The 19,481-nt window shown below is 38.4% G+C and overlaps 1 protein-coding gene and 1 pseudogene across 16 annotated transcripts; both read left to right on the forward strand.

Moving 5' to 3' along the window:
• Positions 1-1,638: 1,638 nt before the first annotated feature.
• On the forward strand, positions 1,639-12,092 carry LOC103927122 (probable LRR receptor-like serine/threonine-protein kinase At3g47570). Of its 16 annotated transcripts, none has more exons than XM_048564577.1 (8): positions 1,639-1,989; positions 5,148-5,311; positions 5,965-6,128; positions 6,218-6,476; positions 6,810-6,910; positions 7,206-7,387; positions 8,731-11,397; positions 11,537-12,092. In XM_048564577.1, exons 6-8 carry the CDS (start codon positions 7,249-7,251, stop codon positions 11,902-11,904), a joined length of 3,174 nt encoding a protein of 1,057 aa, XP_048420534.1. In that variant the 5' UTR covers positions 1,639-1,989; positions 5,148-5,311; positions 5,965-6,128; positions 6,218-6,476; positions 6,810-6,910; positions 7,206-7,248; the 3' UTR covers positions 11,905-12,092. The 16 variants fall into 16 exon arrangements, with proteins under 16 accessions (XP_048420534.1, XP_048420542.1, XP_048420539.1 ...); XM_048564585.1 differs by having other exon boundaries at positions 6,079-6,128; positions 6,204-6,476; XM_048564582.1 differs by having other exon boundaries at positions 6,079-6,128.
• Positions 12,093-16,944: 4,852 nt separating this feature from the next.
• On the forward strand, positions 16,945-18,562 carry LOC125468525 (annotated as a pseudogene).
• The last annotated feature ends 919 nt before the right edge of the window (positions 18,563-19,481 follow it).

A 19,481-nucleotide genomic window follows, 5' to 3' on the forward strand; every position in this document is an offset into this window, starting at 1 on the left:
CACAAATCCAAGATCATAAAAAACTCAATTCTAAATAATATAAGAGATTTGATGGAAAAACCCGAATTTTTGTCCATCTTCTGGTACCTCTTGCAGTCGATCTTCAAGCCATCTCTAATGATGGTCAGAACCATCTGCAACTCTGGTTATCGGTGGAAGACTGGTCAGGATCGACCCGAGCTTTTCGAACTCTTCCTCGTCCTTCACTTCCTTGTGGTCACGAGGGTGGCGCCCTCGCCGTCGTTCACGATCATACCGGGCTTATAAAATGAGAAAATAGCAAAATAGAAAAGGATAATGGACCAAGCAAACCGGAAACTCACTGCTTGGCCCAGTTTTATTGGGCTGGTTTGGTTTCAGATTTATTCTAATCATTAAATAAAGTTAATAGATAATTTTTTTTTATTAAAATTTAAAGTTTTAAAACCCATTTTATTAATTTTCCTTTGCACAACGGCTTTTTGGAAAGTCCAAATCCAGGCCAATTGCTTGCTGTCACTGTATAGATGCCAACAATGGCATGTATCAAGTAGCATGTGCAATTGTTGAAATTGAAGATAGAAGAACTTGGACTTGGTTTCTCGAGCTGTGAAGCACCTTATTCCAACTGCTGAACACATAATTTAAGCGTGATATCTTGTTGAATAATCTATGTGAGTCTTTTAATAGTGCAATATTGGGGTCAAGAGGTTGATTTAGCAAAACACACATGTACATGTAGAAGGTGGGATCTCACTGGAATTCCTTGTGCTCATGGAATTGCTGCAATCTATAGAAAGGAGGACGATCCATACAAGAATGTTCATTCTTGTTACAAGAAAGCAGCATACTTGAGAGCCTACAGTACTCCTTCTATCCATGCAATGCCTAGTCCAGAATTTTGGCCACCTACAAATCACCAACCCGTTGCACCTCCAAAGTATCATAAGCAAGCCGGTAGGCCAAAGAAGGTGACGGCAAGAGAGCAATAAAAGAGTTGTGATGCATATAGATGCAGTTTGTAGATGCATATGCGTTACTTGAACACAACTATACACATGAATACTCTCTAACATAAAATTTAAGGGTTTTACTAAAGAAAAGTAAAAACTTGTTAAAAGATCTTAAAATGACATAAATAACCCTAAAGACAAGCCATGTATCTGTCACGTTTTTATATTTAAGTTTAAATTCCTCTCTCGTAAGTTATAGCTTATAATATCGTCTTAACAAAACTATATATACTTATTTTTAGTGGGATATATTTTGCTTAAGTATGCATGTTTGCAAGATTAAATGAAAACCTCCAAAACGTATGGGGTTAAATTGAATTCTAACCACCACCACCCTCATATAATAAGCGCAAAACGCGATTGATCATAAACGTAAAGAAAATTAGAACTAGAATAAAGATTTTACGAAACATGTATAAATCGTTTTATTTAAAGTAATGGAAAAGATAATAACACTAGATTTAAAAATATTAATGATAGAATAAAATAAGGGAAGTGTTATTGGCACTCCAAAAATCTCATTCTGCACTATATTTTTCTTTCCAAATATAGAATGTTTGGAGGTGTAGAATGAGATTTTTAGAGTGCTAATAACAATACCCAATATAATAATAAAAAATAAAAAATAAAAGAGAAAACAAAAGATGAGAGGTAGAGGAGGATCGGGAAGAAACGAAAAGAAGGGAAAGGGGTAGAAGGGGGGAAAGAAACTTTTCTTCTTCTTCCTCCTCCACTTCACGGGATCCCTTTGAAACTATTTTCATCATAATTTCCTCATACGATAACGAAATCACATGAGGTCGGAAGCTATAGTTTCGTAGCGAGGCCGTCTTCAATGTTACCATACCCACCCTTTGAAAACCATTGTATAAAGAAAACGAGGTCCAAACATATTGACGTGTTCCGGCGACTTTTCTCTGATTTCGGGCAATCCCGCTGGAATCTGGCTCGACCGAAGTGAAAATAATGATTCTCCCCTCGTGGGGTCTCCTCTAGCGTAAGTATTTTCCCAAGGTTTTAACTTTTAGTTTTGGGGTCAATTCATGGTTTCGAATTCTAATTCGATATTTTGTATGCATATTTGAGATGATGCTTGCTGTATTGTTTAGGAGTTGAATCGGAACCGGGTAGTCATGATTGGTTGCATATATAGGGATGAACATTGAAATCCTAACCTCAATTCTGTTCTCTTTAGAAATTTAAGGGTTGGGTTTGTGTTATAAACATTAATGTTATTCCATAATCGAGGCCAGATACGTTGGAATATTTTGTGTGCCATATTTGTCCTACCCTTTATGCACTGAAAAGAACATTGCTGAAATGGCATTGCCAGATGCTGATGCTGAATATTTGATTGGACAATGCTATTATTAGAGTATTATATGACTCTTGTTTGGGCTGTGGATTTATTGGTTGTTAAGACTGCTAGGAATTTACATTTTTATTTTCAGGCACTTGAATAAACAGTTTGGTTTTTCTATAATAATAGTTAAGGATCGTTGATATGGTTCGGCTAGTGTACTAGTTACGAATAATTATATGAATGTTATAGTTTAGGGATTTCATGTTATTCTACGGCCTGAGAACTAGTTCCTTGGTTAAGATTAATGGATTATCAAACATTATACATATTCTCTAATTGAATACATTACTATGTTTATGAGTTCAAGATCAATTTATTATGGCTGGTATAGATATCAATAGTTGACAGATCCAATTTGGTGTGGTTACTTTTCGATTAAGTATTTCACGTTTATACGTATCATGTTGTTTGCTTAAATTATACAATGGATGTCCTATTAAGTGTAAATGTCTATATGCATGCCTATACTGAAACCAAAATCAAGTTGATGATTCATGTCTTGAATATATATATATATATATATATATATGTATGTATGTATATGTCTCATATGCCTAGACAAGCTATACAAAGAAAGTATACCGCTTCTATTAGTTATTCTGATTGCATGTATGTAGTAATGACTTGCAGTGGTGATAGGAGTTTATTGAAATGGTGAACTACGAATGGCTTGATCCCTTTACGGTACGTAGGCAGTCTAACGAAGAGGTTAGATGCAGCCATAAAGTATACTAAAATTACTACGCAATTCGAATCTTGATTTATGCTTTGTACATATCCGGGAGGCGGGGTATGTTAGATATACTTATACTTGGTGACGTCACGTGTTAATCCTGGACGTATGTTGGGATCGAGGTGTGACAACTCCTTTCAATCATTTTGTACCCCTGCACATTATTGTGATTCAATGAAGCTCCCCGTTAAATGAACTGCACCAAATAGGGGAGGACTTCGCCAAAAACCCCACCCACAACAAAAGTACAACTATAAGTAAAGCTTTATGAGGGGTCGCTCTAAAATTGATCTTAAAATTAACTAGTCCGTCGTTGGTTTGACAATGTTGCATTTGAAGTTATCTGACAATTAACATTATTTCGAATAAAACTTCTGTATAAATTATAAGTTCAAACAAAAGACACTATACAGCTTCTTGACTATTTTAGGTGTATATATACTCCATTGCTGAAAATTCTACTATGCTCATCATAATTCTTGCCAATCCACCAGGCAATTGGGTTAAATTGCCCTTGACCAAAAAAATGATGGTCCGTTGGTGCCAAATTGGGCAGGCAATTGGTGGGCTCCAAGAAGCTCGTTGAACTTCCTTTATAGCCTGTTGGCAATAAGTAACGACGGGCTTGACGTCAAGTAACTGACCTTAACCCCGTGCACCAAAGTGAACCAAACGGCTCCAATTTGGGTGCCCCACAGCTGTTGGATTTGCTACAGTTTGTTGATCTGGACCATTACATTTCAAACGATAAAAGAAATTTAAAAGATGATGTTGTGCCATGTGGCATTTTGTGGCGTACTTGATATTAAAATTTTGAAAAATTCAACGATCAGGATTAATCCCATGGTAAAATGTCCAAAAAAAACTTACAACAAAAATTATCTAAAAAACTTACAAAGTTCACGCTTAAACAAAAATCTGAGCTAATATTACTAATAGATATTGGCACGTGGTGTGATGAAGGTGGTTGAAAATGGAAAAGTATCCTCTTCGGCTCCCTTCCACCTAATTCACCAAGTTCAAAGATCCGGGTCGTTGAAATTTGATCCAACAACTACAACCAGGATCCACTATAAAAACTATAATAGATTGAATCAAATTTCAAGCGCCGGATCCGAACTTGTGAATTTGGTGGAAGGGATCCGGAGTCCTTTCCGTTGAAAATCTCATCGCCTCTTCTTTCAGCTCTTCAAGGAAAACCCACTTCTTGGGCCGTTTTCAACCACATAAAGCTTCACTCTTTTGTTAGTTTCTATGTTTAAAATTGTTGGGGTTTGCAGTTTTGGATTGAAATTTGTGTTTTGGGATTTGTTGGGTGCTCGCATGTGGAAATTTGGAAAATTTTAGTTGTGGATTGTGGGGAACTGACGCAGTGGCGGTCCCATTTCATGTAAGTTTCTTTTGTTTGTGTGTTTTTGATGAAATAATGACGAGGAGGGTTGGATAGTTTGACTGGTTTTATTTTTTTTGTGAAATTAGAGTGGGATCAATCAAGGTTGAGACTTTGTAGGTAAGAGTAATTGTGAAAGTTATGTTTTTACAAAATTTTTGACAAATTTTGTGACTTGGTGGATTTGGAATTTTGGTTATATTAGATATGTGTAAAGAAAATAGTTGAACTGCATGAAGCTTGAGGGGTAATGAGGGTTTTAGGTATTTAGTGACATTCAGGCCATGCTTGATGTCAATTTGATGTCGGCGTATCAGAAATGCTTGAACAAAGAAGAAAGGTGCTCGAAGAGGTGCAGTAGTTAGTTCTTGGTTTGACTTTCCTTGGTCTGTGAGGCCAATGGTAGAATGATCATGGAAATTGTTTTGTCTTAATATCTCTGGTAAGAGCGGGTGTGCATTCTTAAAGGACTTGTTTGTCACTCTTTTAAGCTGTTTAATGTGCTCATTTCAGTATGCGTCATCCAAAGTCTATAACTGCTAAAAGTAGCACTACAAGGGCGACGGAGCTATCATCTGTTTGGAAATAAGAGCTATAGACATGCCCCATAAGGGTCAATAGGTCTCAGTTGCATATCTAACTTGTTTCCCATGTGTTTTCATCCTGAAGGTTAGAAAAGGTGGGTTCTCTAGACGCGCAGAGAGTGGTTCATCAACACCAAGGATGGCGGCTGATCTCATGTATGTGGTTACATGCTGGAGTTTTCCATGTGCTTGCCAATGTGCTGAGTCTTGTATTCATTGGAATTCGGCTTGAGCAAGAATTTGGATTTGGTATGCATCTGGATTTTTAGCTTCATGTATGTTATCATGCATGTATGGCTACATCCATAAGTGTTTGTAGTAAAAGATAAAGCACACGATTTAAGTTGTAGAATAATAAATTAGTTACCAAGTGCAAAACTTTTTTCATAAATCTAGAAGAGAAACACTTTCTGGATGGCTTTAGCTACCTTGCGATTAATCTACAGAGGATTTCTATGCATTTGTTTATTGAATTGTAATCCTAGAGTAGTGGTCATGTAGTGCTGGTTGCATTATAACTTACACCAGTATGTTGTTTGGTTTGATGGAAACAAGAGGACGTTTTATTCAGCAGTGAGCAAAGAAAAGAGTTTATACACTGAAAATGGGGTTCAAACTTTAGTTTTAGACATGGTATTCCATTTTACAGAATAAAATTGCTTGAAACAGAAGCTGAGAGATTATTTCAGTTTCCATCACATCTGTGGGAACAACGATTGTTTTAGATATCCTGTACATGTAGACATGGCGCCTCATTTTGAAATGTTTCAGATGCCGTCTATTTGAAAAGATTGAAAAAATAATAGTTTGATGCGGATCTACATCATGTACAGTTGTTTTGATGAACTGCTTTAACTAATTGGTTTGAAATTCTAATGTTTTTCAAATTTGTTCTTCGGCAGTTTGAATTGGTTTCCTATATCTCATGTCTGGTTTTGGTGGGAGTTTGCTTTCACCTCTTTTTATTCAATTTGGTATTTCTGTTGGTGCTTCTGGTGCACTTTTTGGTTTACTAGGAAGCATGCTTTCAGAGCTCACATCAAATTGGACAATGTATGTAAATAAGGTAAATAAAATTCTGTATACTCAATGATGCACCTCCTTATAGTATGTGCACGACCCTTTGATCTTACAGTTTCAGATTTCGATCTGCAGTTAGCAGCATTGCTTACTCTCCTTTTCATCATCATAATAACTTAGCAGTGGGAATTCTACCACATGTGGACAACTTTGCTCATATTGGAGGATTTGTCTCCGGATTTCTTCTTGGATTTTTGTTTTTGATCCACCCCCAGTTTAAATGGCTTACCCAACAGAATGCTCCCCCTGGACGTGTTACTACTCCAGTTAAATCTAAACACAAGACGTATCAATATGTATTGTGGGTCCTCTGTTTGATACTATTGATTGTTGGGTAAGCTCCTCCTCGATGTCTGATTCAACTGTTTGACTTCATGAACCTAATCGACTCCCTGCATGAAAATCTGGTAGCCACAGTTGATGTGTGATGCTCTGTATATGCTTGTTTCTCATCAGAATGGTTTGGAGAAGGCATTGTGTTATCGCTATTCTCTTTGTAATACTAATTGATCACTTTGTTGATAGCGGCTTCTACTTTGCTGTTTTGGATTGCATGTGTTGGCAATACTTTGTTGTTTTCTTATTGGAAATAAAGGTTCATTTTCCTCGTATTTGTGTAGTATCAGTATATGCAGGCATTTTCTGACAGAAGTCATGTTTTTGACAGGTATACTCTTGGCTTGGTAACTCTTTTTCGAGTGGTCAATCTAAACAACCACTGTTCCTAGTGTCATTACTTGAGCGGTGTCCCTACATCAAAATGGAATTGTAAGTCACAAAATATTTATTGTCTGATAATGTGCTGTACTTTTCTGCGCATATTAACTTCCACCTTAATATTTGATTGACAGAAGTGCTTGCTTATTAATATGATCATGGTTGCATTCAGTCGTTCTAGTTTGGCATGCTGTTTAGTCTAATGCCTTAAAGAAATCTAATTTAAGAAATGACTCGCGAAATTCTGTGTCAGGAAATTGCTTCTGCAACGTATTTTGTTAGTACTATAAATTGGTTTTGTACTGACATATTGTTCTTTATATGCATATATGCACCAATCTTGCAGTCGAGCCAGATAGGGAATCAGCTGAACTTAACGTGCGTAAGCAATGGTAGAAATGGAACATATTCATTGCCAGATCCCAGCCCCTCGTGGACTCAGCAGCTATATGCTGAGCTTTGCAGTTGACCATACATGTACAGATTTCAGATTTGATAGAATGTTGATTGATATGCTTCATTCTTGTAGTAAGTATTCTTTCTCTTTCTTTTGTTTTTTGATGGGTAAAATAGTCTTGTGCATTCACCAAGCAATGGTTCTCATTGTCATTATTCTTTTCATTCTTTTACTGCCTTTGTACCTCTTTTCTACCATTCATAACAGTTGAAACCCATATTACTCGCCATGTAAAACTACTCAAACACGCAATTTACTCACCATACCTAAGTTTGTTGAATGTGGGATGTTATGGATCCTCTCAATCGGACCTTTGTGCTCTACCTTTTCAGTTCTCTCTCATTCTGCGATGTTGCAAGATGATCGGACATGTATACTTTCTAGTTCATCCTCTGGAGACCAACTTTGAAAAAAAATCAACTAAATAAAAAATCGTTTAACCATTAAATTACCATTGTCAAAATTTCAGTATGTAACTGAAAAATATAGTTCATTTATTTATTGGATAACAATTAGACGACAAAACAAGTATGAATTACTTTGGTTTTTGGCGAAGTTGGACTGTAAAGTGAGGCGTTAATAACTGGATATGTCTACAGTGGTGGAATTCTCTTGCTAGAGACTTGAGCCCCCATGAAGTTTAAAAATTAAGAAAGCTTGATCTCACTAGTAAATGATACAATTTTTAGAAAGGTTGCATCCACAACAAGCTTTCTTGCAATGGTACCTTAGGGGAACTACGAGAAAATCAGCAATCTCAGTCCAGCCCCTCAAAAAACGTAGAGACTTCAAAATTTTCATTCATAGCTAGGGTCGCCTAGCAAGGTAACTTTCATATTAAGTGACACCAGCGTGATGTTTGATGTGACCAAAATAGAGGGTTCCATGTATTTGTTTTTTCATTTTGGATGGTTGCCAAATGTTTCGAGTTAGCTTCTGGAATCAAGGTGCTTTAATGGTCTTCATCCTTGGCGTACCGAAAGTGCCAGACAATAGGTGGTTGCCAAATGTTTCCAGTTAGCTTCTGGAATCACGGTGCTTTAATGGTCTTGGTCCTTGGCGTTCACCGAAAGTGCCAAACAACAGTTCCCAGTAGTGGAAGTAAGCTGTGGTGTAAAGTTCCCAGTAGTGAAGTCGTCTAAAAAAACAAGCCAAAGTGGTTGTCATTTACTTGGACTTATTCCTACTCATATTTGAATCTTCAAGAAGCAGAAACTGTGGTGTGAGTTCCTCCTATGATCCTATCCTTCTATAAATTTCCTTATCATGTAACAATTGGAACTCACCAAATTCGCAACTCAACACCCATCTCTCTATTTCTTTCTGCTTCTCTCTCTACTTATATAGTTAACCAGATCAGGAATGGGGGTTTTGGTTGTGAAATTGATCTTAATATACTTGCTTTTCAGTGCAGTGTTCGATTGCTGTTGGAGCTCCCTGCAATCAGGACTCGGAGGGAATGCGACGGATAGGCTGGCGCTGCTTGCCATCAAAGCTCAAATAAAGCAAGATCTCCATAATTACAACGTGATGAGCTCCTGGAACGATTCCACGCACTTTTGCATGTGGCATGGTGTGACGTGCAGTCGGCGACATCGCCAAAGGGTCACTAACCTGGACCTGCAATCTCAAAATCTGGTAGGCAAACTATCCCCAAACATTGGAAATCTCAGTTTTCTAAGGGAGCTGTCGCTGCAAAACAACAGCTTCAGTCATGAAATTCCTCCACAAATTGGGAATTTGCGTAGGTTGCAGGTATTACGATTAGACGTTAACTCGTTTAGTGGCAGTATTCCACACAATATATCATATTGCTTCAACCTTATCCATGTGAATTTCTCTCTCAACAAGTTGGTGGGTAAAATTCCTTCAGAAATTGGATTGCTGTTGAAACTGCAAAAATTTTCATTACAGTTTAATAATGTAACGGGACAGGTCCCTCCTTCCTTAGGGAACCTTTCGTCTCTCCAGGTGCTAGGTCTTGCTGGTAATAACTTGATGGGAAACATCCCCAGTTCTCTTGGCCAATTGAAAAAATTAACCGTCTTGGTATTGGGGTTAAATCAGTTGTCTGGTAGCATCCCTTCCTCCATTTATAACCTCTCTTCTCTTGTTACATTTTTCATGGCACTTAACCAAATTCAAGGGAGTATTCCATCAGAAATTGGCAAAAATCTTCCTAATCTCAGATTCTTCAGCGTCGCCTCAAACCAACTTACTGGGTCCATACCTGCCTCAATATCCAATGTCACAAGTGTGTGGAAACTTGACGTTGGGAGTAACAACCTAATCGGACCGGTACCGAATCTCCAAAAGCTTCACAACCTCCGGCATCTCAACGTTCAATTTAATAATATTGGAAGCGGTAAAGATGGTGACTTAAGTTTTCTCTCGGACTTGACCAATGCCACCCAGTTACAAAGTTTGATCATTAACACCAACAATTTTGGAGGGACATTGCCCATGTCAATATCGAATCTCTCAACCAAACTTGAAATGTTTTGGGTTTCCAATAACCAAATATATGGAAGCATCCCATCCGGGATAGGGAACCTGGTGAGCTTGGAATTGTTGTTTTTGGGGATTAATAGCTTCACAGGTAACATCCCCTCTGACATGGGTAAGCTTTCAAACCTTGGAATATTATATATTTCCAATAACAAATTATCAGGAAATATCCCGTTTTCCTTAAGAAATTTAACCGAGTTATTCCGTCTTGAGTTGGATGGAAATTATCTTGAGGGCAGCATTCCTTCAGGTCTGGGGGAATGCCATGGGTTGCAATCGTTAAATCTTTCTTATAACCTTCTTAATGGCACAATACCCAAACAAGTTTTTAGACTCCCCTCCTTATCGATTTATTTGGACTTGTCTAATAACCTCTTCACAGGTTCCCTTCCCTCGGAGGTTGGGAATTTTTTCAGTCTAAGTGAACTGGACGTTTCTGATAACATGTTATCTGGAGAACTCCCCAGTAGCCTTGGTGGTTGTGAGAGTTTAGAAGTCCTGCATTTGCAAGGAAACTTCTTCAACGGGTCCATTCCTTTGTCTATGAGTTCAGTGAGAGGGATTCAAGATCTAGACCTTTCTCGCAATAATTTATCAGGTGAAATTCCAAAATTTTTAGAAGGCTTTAGAATCCTGAACAATCTGAACTTATCATTCAATCAATTTTGGGGAGTGGTACCAACTGGAGGTGTTTTCAAAAATGCGAGTGCTATCTCAGTTGTTGGCAACACTAATCTGTGCAGCCCTGTTGCTAATTTAAAGCTTTCCAAGTGCAAGTCTAAAGAGACCAAGAAACGAAGATTGTCTCGTAGCTTGAAACAAATACTCCCTTTAGTATTTGGACTTACTCTTCTAGGAATAGCCATGGTGTTCTCCTATTTCTTTCTTTGTTTGTCGAGGAAGAAAAGGAAAGAAATTTCATTGAGCACTTTGGGGAACACTATTTTGCAAGTGTCATATGCTACTCTACTCAAAGCTACTGACGGGTTCTCAGAGGCTAATTTAATTGGTGCTGGTAGTTTTGGGTCTGTGTACAAGGGAGTTCTTGATGATGATGATAAAGCTCAACTTGTTGCCGTGAAGGTGTTTAACTTGTTACGCCTTGGAGCTTTGAGGAGTTTCATAGCCGAATGTGAAGCTTTGAGAAATATGAGGCATCGAAATCTCGTCAAGATTATAACTGTGTGTTCAAGTGTTGATTTTCATGGTAATGATTTCAAGGCTCTAGTTTATGAGTTCATGGACAACGGGAGCTTAGAGGAGTGGCTGCATCCACCTACTGGATCTGAAGAGTTAAGAGATCATGTACCCAAGAATTTAAGTCTTCTTCAGAGGCTAGAAATTGCCATTGGTGTTTCTTGTGCACTGGATTATCTTCATAATCATTGTGAAACGCCAATAGTTCATTGTGATCTCAAGCCAAGCAACGTTCTCTTGGACAACGAATTGACTGGCCATGTTTCTGACTTTGGATTAGCAAGGTTTCTCTCACAAGTAACGAGTAATGTTTCAACAATTCAAAGTCAGACAAGTTCCGTTGGAATAAGAGGAACGGTTGGTTATGCAGCTCCAGGTATATATATATATATATATATATATATATATGTTAGATATATACTTCATTACATTTCCTTCCTTTTTTATTTTGGAGTATTTAATTTACAAAATTCAAACTGAACTATTTATACACAAATGTGATGTTCGAATTGTAGAGTATGGCATGGGGGGTGAGGTGTCAACGAATGGTGATGTCTACAGCTTTGGCATTCTCTTGTTGGAGATGTTTACAGGGAAGAGACCCACTAACAACATGTTTGGTGATAGCTTGAACCTTCATAATTTTGTCAAGATGGCTCTCCCCGGGCGAGTTACTGAGATTGCAGACGCACCACTTCTTCAAGGAGGCACGAACGAGAATCCCAATCAATGCAGTGCGAGAATTCATAAAGTTGAGGTGTGCTTGAGTTCAATATTTAGAATCGGAATTGCTTGTTCTGTTGAATCCGCAACAGATCGACTAAAGAATATCAATGATGCTGCATCTGAACTTTATTCCATTAGGAATACTTTTCTTGGATAGAAACTCTTTTTTATGTTTGTGATAGAGAAATTTCGTGTACTGTCTGTGAAGTCTAGCTTTTATGTTACCACAATAGATGTGGAAGTTTGCAATGTAAATAATCACCAATGAGGTTCATTGTGTGAAGATTGTATTACTACTTCTTGTACTTGGTATTTTTGTGTAATATTCTCATCGATTAAAATCTAGTTCGTGCCACGAAATTGTTGAATATTCACATTGATAGATTCCAAATTTTTAAAAGATTCATAACCTCAAGACCTTCAACATTCAACAAAATCATCTTGGAAGCTGTAAAGATGGTGAGTTGAGTTTCCTATCAGACATGGCCTATGCATTTAATGGGGAGACGTCAACTTGTCTTTGGACCTGGTGCTGGGCTTCAGGCGAGTCCTCCTTTAGTTGGCATCTTTGGGCTTTCTTTACACTTGCAGCCCAATGTTCAAATATTAACCCAAACAAATGGTTCTTAGAGGAGGATGACGATCGCAAACTCTCCGTCAGCAAAGACGACCCGAGTGACGAGACCCAATCGCCTCTTTGGGTCAACTTGCTTCTGGCCTTGGCTTGCACTAGAATCTTGAAACAGGCTTTCCAAAATATGGGTTTTGGGGTCATGTCGTTTCTTGGATTTGGTCTTCTCGGGCACGAACCTGGGTAGAAAAGATGTCACGGACTCTGAGAAGGAATCGTCGATGCTATGAATGGGGATAAGGGTTTCGGTAGATCATATGAGGTTAGATAGGGTTGACAATTAAAGGGAGAGAGCTTTTTTTTCATTAGTTTTAATCTTGTTCAGACCACAACAAAAATCCTTAATTTATTATTTAATTAATTTCTTAATTAATGTGGCAAATTTTGTGGAGCAACACTACATCGTCACTTAATTTCACTTTTGACAGAAAAATTAACAAAAATATGAAAGTAAGAGAAATATTAAAGTTAGGTACGAAAATGACACAAAATGTAAGTAAAGTGGGGATTTTGAAAAACTTAAGGATTGGGCGCATTCATATGCAATGCAATATGCAGCTAGTGGGGCTTGGATTGTATTTGCATAACCCCATGAAATCTTTTGTCTGGTCCCTTAAAGAATGTCCTCGAATCACAGCCGCTGATCACGCCTCAACTTCATAATGACTCAAAGTAGCTCATCCATTGAGTCCAGATCTAAACAAACCCCTTTTACTTTTCTTGTGAACCCAATTAAGGATTCAAAGGTTCTATTTTCCCCAAATTGCCCTTTGGCCCGATTATCCCTACGTCTTCATTTGTGATCTCACATTACCTCACAAATGAGGTATACTTGCTTACCAGTTACCACACCAATTTTTTTTTTAACAAACAATATCATCTACGCTAAGGGGAGGAGGTAGGCTTAGCCTCACAATGGATTAGCAATAATTTGATTCAAACTTGTCTTTGGTGATAATTGAACCTCAGACATCTCAATGAAGAGAAATATCATTATATTGAAGCACTAAGTGACTCTTAAGTCTCTGTTACGTTAGATGATTCAAAGATGATAATCACCCACCATTGGGTAGCCTAGTGGCTATGGCGAACTTGTGCTTCTGTTCCCAAAGGTCGTAGGTTTGACTCCTCCTGATATGAGATCAAGTTTTTAACAAGGAGTCTGTTGCTGCCCTAGTAAACGTCAAGCAGCAGTGTTCCAAGTAGAGTCGTATACGCAAAACTTTCTCATCAAACTGGGATCTGAAAAAATAAAAAAATGACAGCTTTCAAAGAAAGAATCAAACCATGTTTATATGAGTATTTTCTATTTGGTGGTATATTTACTTCCTTTTGTGTTTATATGAGTATTTTCTCATCAAACTGGGATCATGTGCATGGTGAGAATGTGCCAAAGCAAAATGAGTTTTAGGTGTGGAAGAAGGAAAATCGAACAACCCTAAAAAAAATTTCGGAAAAACAAAAGAGAAAATTTAAATTATAAATTAATGCTTTTTACATTCATTTTTATTTTTTCCGCACTTTTTTAATTTTTGTTTGTCAATATAGAAAGAATTGAGTGTAATACTGAACCTCCCACCAATTAGGAAATGGGAGAATAATATAGGAAGGTTCCAAACTTATGTGTGCAAACCAGCTAGATTAGCAGGTGACATGCACGCGCTAAAGATTGAGAATGGGAACTGAATTGAATACTTAATTTTTAGTTCACACAGGAGGACAATTTTCCCATAGATAATGAGTTAATCAGCAAATTCCAAAATATGCCCCCTAATGACTTCTCAAATTGGATATGCACAAGGCTGATGATAGGGTTGAGTGAGATTTCTTATTGGCTGTGACGGAGAAAATGGGGTTCGATAGTAGGTAAAGAAGCTTGATCTTTGGCTGCATATCTTCAGTGAATTTTGCTATCCTTCTAAATGGACAACCCGGACCCAAATTTGCTCCTTCACCTGGGCTTAGGTAGGGAGACCCTTTATCCCCTTATCTTTTCCTTTTGGTTAGTGAAGTTCTATCACTTCTTATTCAAAAGGAATGTGAGTGGAACTAGATCAAGGGAGTACAAATGAGCCCCTCGGGCCCGACTATATCCCACATACTTTTTGCAGATGATACACTTATCTTCCTAAAGGCAGAGGAGGAGAATTGCCTGCACTTAATTAAGGTGATTGATGACTATTGTTTTGCTTCGGGGCAACAAGTCAGTAAGTCGAAGTCAAGTGTTTTCTTCGGTGCCAATGTGCCTGAGACATTCTCTCAACAGTTGGCGGATATTCTCGGTATGGTAAGAGTTAGGGATCCGGGATTATACTTGGGAGTACCTGTTATTTGGGGTCGATCGAAGAAATGTGGGCTTGCCTATGTTAAAGGAATGTTATTGGGAAAGCTTCAAGGTTGGAAGAAATCAACTCTCTCACAAGCGAGGCATGAGGTCCTCATAAAGGCAGTGGTGCAAGCAATTCCCGCATACCCAATGAACCTTTTTAAGTTTCCCATGTCGATATGCAACGAATTGGATGCCATGATTTCAAAATTCTTGTGGGGACAGAAGGATGGGGAGCACCGAATTCATTGGGTATCACGAGAGAAATTGGGTCAGTCAAAGAAGGAGGGAGGCTAAGGATTGAGGATCTTTGAGATGTTCAACGATGCCCTTCTGGCAAAGCAGTGTTGGCATCTGATAATGGAGCCAAATTCCTTGTGGGCGTTGGTGCTTAAGGCCTGGTACTTTCCTAATTGCTATTTCTTCGATGCAAAGAGGGGTGGGAGAGTTACTTGGGCTTGGTGAAGCCTTCTAGTTGGAAGAGATATTCTAAGTAGGGGTGCACACTGGCAGATTATGAATGGTAATAATGTGAGGGTCTGGATGGTAATAATGTGAGGGTCTGGATTGACAGATGGCTCCCGGCTATTCCCTTGGGCAAACCCTCCCCCTTGGGCACGGTGCAGGTTTTAAAGAACCTAATGGTTAGCTCGTTAATTTGCCCGATGAACGGGGAATGGGATATTGATTTTTTGAAACCATTTATGGTGGAGGAGGAGTTCGATGCAATCTTGGAGACTCACATCGGAGAACCGACTTTAAGGGATAGGTTAGTGTGGCCCTTTGAAAAGAAAGGGATGTTTTCGGTTAAATCCGGATATCATTGGGCTCATACATAAATCCAATAAAAAAGGAGCCTCAACCTTCACATGTCGGCTACCATTCCAGGAGCACGCTGGAAGTGTGTTTGGCAGTTGGAGGTTCCACCAAAGCTCAGATGCTTCATGTGGAAGACCCTTCATATTACGCTTGCAACAATGGCTAATTTATACCAAAGACGTTCGTCCCTATCTCCTTTCTGCCCTATCTGTGAGTCGCAGGAAGAGTCAATCAAACACCTTTTCCTTGAATGCCCGTGGGTGGAAGATGTTTGGTTTGGGGGAAGGTTAAATTTAAGGATGAATGGGATGGAGATTTCAAGCTGGGCAAACTGGCTGCTACAAATGCATGAGTCAGCCAATGGTTCAAATGAGGTGAGGAATAATATGCTTTCATAAATTGCCTTTACATGCTGGCATATATGGAAATCAAGGTGTAATTTTCAGTTAAACCAACAACAAATATACCCAACATAGGTTATTGTTGCTATCTCCCACTCTGCTTCAACCTTCAAGGAGGCCAAATCATTTTCGCCCACTACACTTGTACCCAGTTCTTAAGAAACAAGTATTGGTGTTAGATGGTCTCCACCGAGTCCGGGATTCGTAAAGATAAATGTGGATGCTAGCTGGGTTGCAAGGGATGGGCTGGGGTTTACGGGAAAAGTGGCACGGGATGATGAGGGCAAGTTCTTGGCGGCATGCAGGTATAGCATGAAGTCAACTAGCGTTGCAATGGTGGGGGCGATGGCTATTATGCATGGATGTAAATTGGGGATTAGTAGGGGTTGGAATTCAATAATGGTTGAGTCTGACTCCTTGGAATCAATTTCTTGCCTAAAGGATTTGGCAAGGAAGGGCAGTTGGGAAGCTTTTCTTATTATTGCGAAATGCAACAATTTGGGGGCGCCGAGGGGGAAAAGGGGTGGTTTTCAAGATTGCTGCTGGTTTTGGGTTCCAAGATCGACCAACTCGACAGCGGACCTTTTGGCTTCGCGGTGTTGTAGAGAAGTATGTGATCATATTTGGGTCGATAGACCCTCATCTCCTCTTGTTCATGTTTTGTGTAATGATGGCCTTCCCTGCCCCCACGAATTGTACTTGGTAGTGTGAGGATGGACGTTTTACCATTAGGTGCGGCGTTTTGGTCTCTTGTAACCTCCTTGCACTACCTTTTTCTAGTATATGTAGTGGTTGTTTCCCTCTGTGTAGGCCTTTTTGTAAACTTTGGCATCTTTGCCCGGATAATGCTATATCCTGATCTCCAAAAAAAACTCCATAAGTGATCCACCACCCCTTCTTTTAACTCCTCACCCTATCAGTACCTCACTGACTGACACACACACACACACACTCTCTCTCTCTCTCTCTCTCTCTCTCTATTTTTTGCTTGTTTCTGGGAAAATTTAGAAGAAAAAGAAAATGGGTGTGGTAAGCGTTTCTACTGGCATTGCTTCTCTAATCATCTCACTTATGTGGGTGGCTGAAGCAAGAATCCCAGGAGTCCACACTGGTGATGCATGGCAAGGCGCACATGCCACCTTCTACGGTGACTCCGACAGCTTCGGAACCATAAGTTCGTCATCAAAACCCTACATTTCCCCTTCAAACTCTTCACCATTTGCCTCAACTTTTCATTTTTCTTAATGTACACAATAATGCCACATTCCTTTAAAGTGTGGAGAAACTTTCATGCACTAAGAATGTCATTTTGTCAGTATCATAATCACGCACTGCATGCATTATGATTTTTACACGTAAGTTACATGATTGGGTTGAGATACTGTAGCGAAATCCAACAAAACCCATCAAAGATCTAAAACCAAGAACTTAATTAAGCTTAATTATTAATTAATTAACTAAGGGCTGGTTTGGTATTGCTGTGCTTTGAAAAAAAGCTGCTTCTGCTGTGCTGTGAGAATAAGTAGCTATGAAATAAAGCAGCAAAGTGTTTGGTAAACTTTTTTGTAAAAGTGCTTTTGAAAAAAAAAACAAAGCTGTATTAGAGTGTTTGGTAAACTTTGATGTAAAACAGATGTGAAAAAAAAAAGCCGGTTTTTCAAAGCTGGGTTTTGCAGCTTCTTGTTTTTGGCTTTTTTCATCCAAAACTGTGAAAAAAAGCTGAAGCTGAGTGTTTACCAAACACAAAAACAGCTCCCAGCTTTTTTTTGATAGCAGTTTTTTTCAGAATCACCTCAGTACCAAATCAGGTCTAAAACACTTGAATTTTTCAGGTGGGGCTTGTGGATACGGAAATCTATACGGCCAAAGGTACGGAGTTAACACGGTGGCACGGAGTTCAACAATGGCCTCAGCTGCGGAGCCTGCTTTGAGCTCAAGTGTGCAGACGACCCCAGCTGGTGCCACTATGGAAGTCCATCTATTTTCATCACTGCCACTAACTTTTGCTTCCCAATTTTGCCCAAGCAAGCGACAATGGCGGATGGTGCAACCCTCCGAGGCCCTACTTCGACCTCGCCATGCTCATGTTCCTCAAGATTGCCGAGTACAGAGCTGGGACTGTCTCTGTTTCCTACCGGAGGTTAGTAAAGCTCCCATCTCTGTTTTTATGCTCTGTTTTTGTTCACTGTTTTTCTTGCTCTATTTTTAGGTTTGGTTATTTAGTTAAACAATTTGAAAGTAATAATCTTGGATTTGGAAGTATTGGAACTTTTTTTTTCACAAAAATGAATTACTATTTTTTTACCTCTCTGTAAAATGAGATTGTTCGGACAACAAATTGACCTAACTCAACTCAATAACATGTTACTTTTGAAAAACAATAGTGGTAACTTTTTAGCCCAATGAAATGTGATTTCCAAATTTTCTAATTAGACCATTTTTCTCTCTAATATAATTGTATTTGAATTGGTTGTGTGAGTGTTTCTTTTTTCCATTATTTTTTTATTATTTAATTTATTTTCATATGAAACTAATTATACCTTTTTTTTTAATCAACTAATTAGACTACTTTTTTTTTTTCTTTAAAGCTTTTTTTGACCTTTCTCAATCTTGTGGGTCCAACTTGTGGTACAGGTGAGGTGGATTCTGGTCTGAGTTTTAATTGCTTTTGCAGAATGTGTATGGTTGTATCGACCAAAATTCTATGGTATTTCAAAGTATACAATATTTCGAACTTCTTAAATATTAAAAGTTAAAAAATTCGAAGTATCACGTATTTGGTAGCAACCATAGAAAATCCAATCAATATATTTAATGACCATGTGGAAAGAGCTCACTTGAAATTGACTTGTTGCCCTAAATTCTTGATATTTCTTATGGTAGTTGATGGGTTAGTTAATTTCGGTTCTTTCAAAAGTTTGGATTTTGCCCAATTGGTCCCAAATGCTGAAAGCAAAAACCTTAGTTTTAACATATGCCATCCTTTTGCCTCACTCTTGGCCTTTTGTTATCCACTAGATGAGCATTCGCGTTCTAGGCGTGCAATGCATCACTACATAAGGATAAAACTAATTGTCCAAATTTAGTGAAGAAGTGTAAATTGTGATGCAAATGTTGGTTAGGTCTGTTAGTCGGTGTTGTGTGTTCGACTCCTTATTCAAGTTTGGGTCCAGTTTGATCCTCTTTTCCTGGACTCATAGCTTAGAATATTTATAAAAGTAACAGAAGACAAGGGACATGCTAATGACACTCTATCAAAGTGCGACTCTATAGTTAATTCTTGTGTCAATAAACAATTTGTCGTTTTACAGTGTAACATTAATTTTCGCATTAATATTATAAAATATTGTGAAAACAAATATGAGATAACATAAAATCCACGAAAATTTTTACTATTGAGAAAATCTCTTCAGCATTTCTCGAGAGTAGAGTTGCTAAATTTGACTTATAGTTCACTAAACTTGCATTTAGCTACCAAACTAGGCTTTTTTCCTTGGATTATGGTCTTTGGTCTACGGCAAGATCTGCACCGTACGTACTTTTTGACCAGTAAATCA

Source organism: the organism of the source record quoted next, unplaced genomic scaffold, assembly GCF_019419815.1.
Source record: "Pyrus x bretschneideri cultivar Hongxiangsu unplaced genomic scaffold, Pyrus_bretschneideri_v1 Contig39, whole genome shotgun sequence".
Taxonomy (NCBI): domain Eukaryota; kingdom Viridiplantae; phylum Streptophyta; class Magnoliopsida; order Rosales; family Rosaceae; genus Pyrus; species Pyrus x bretschneideri.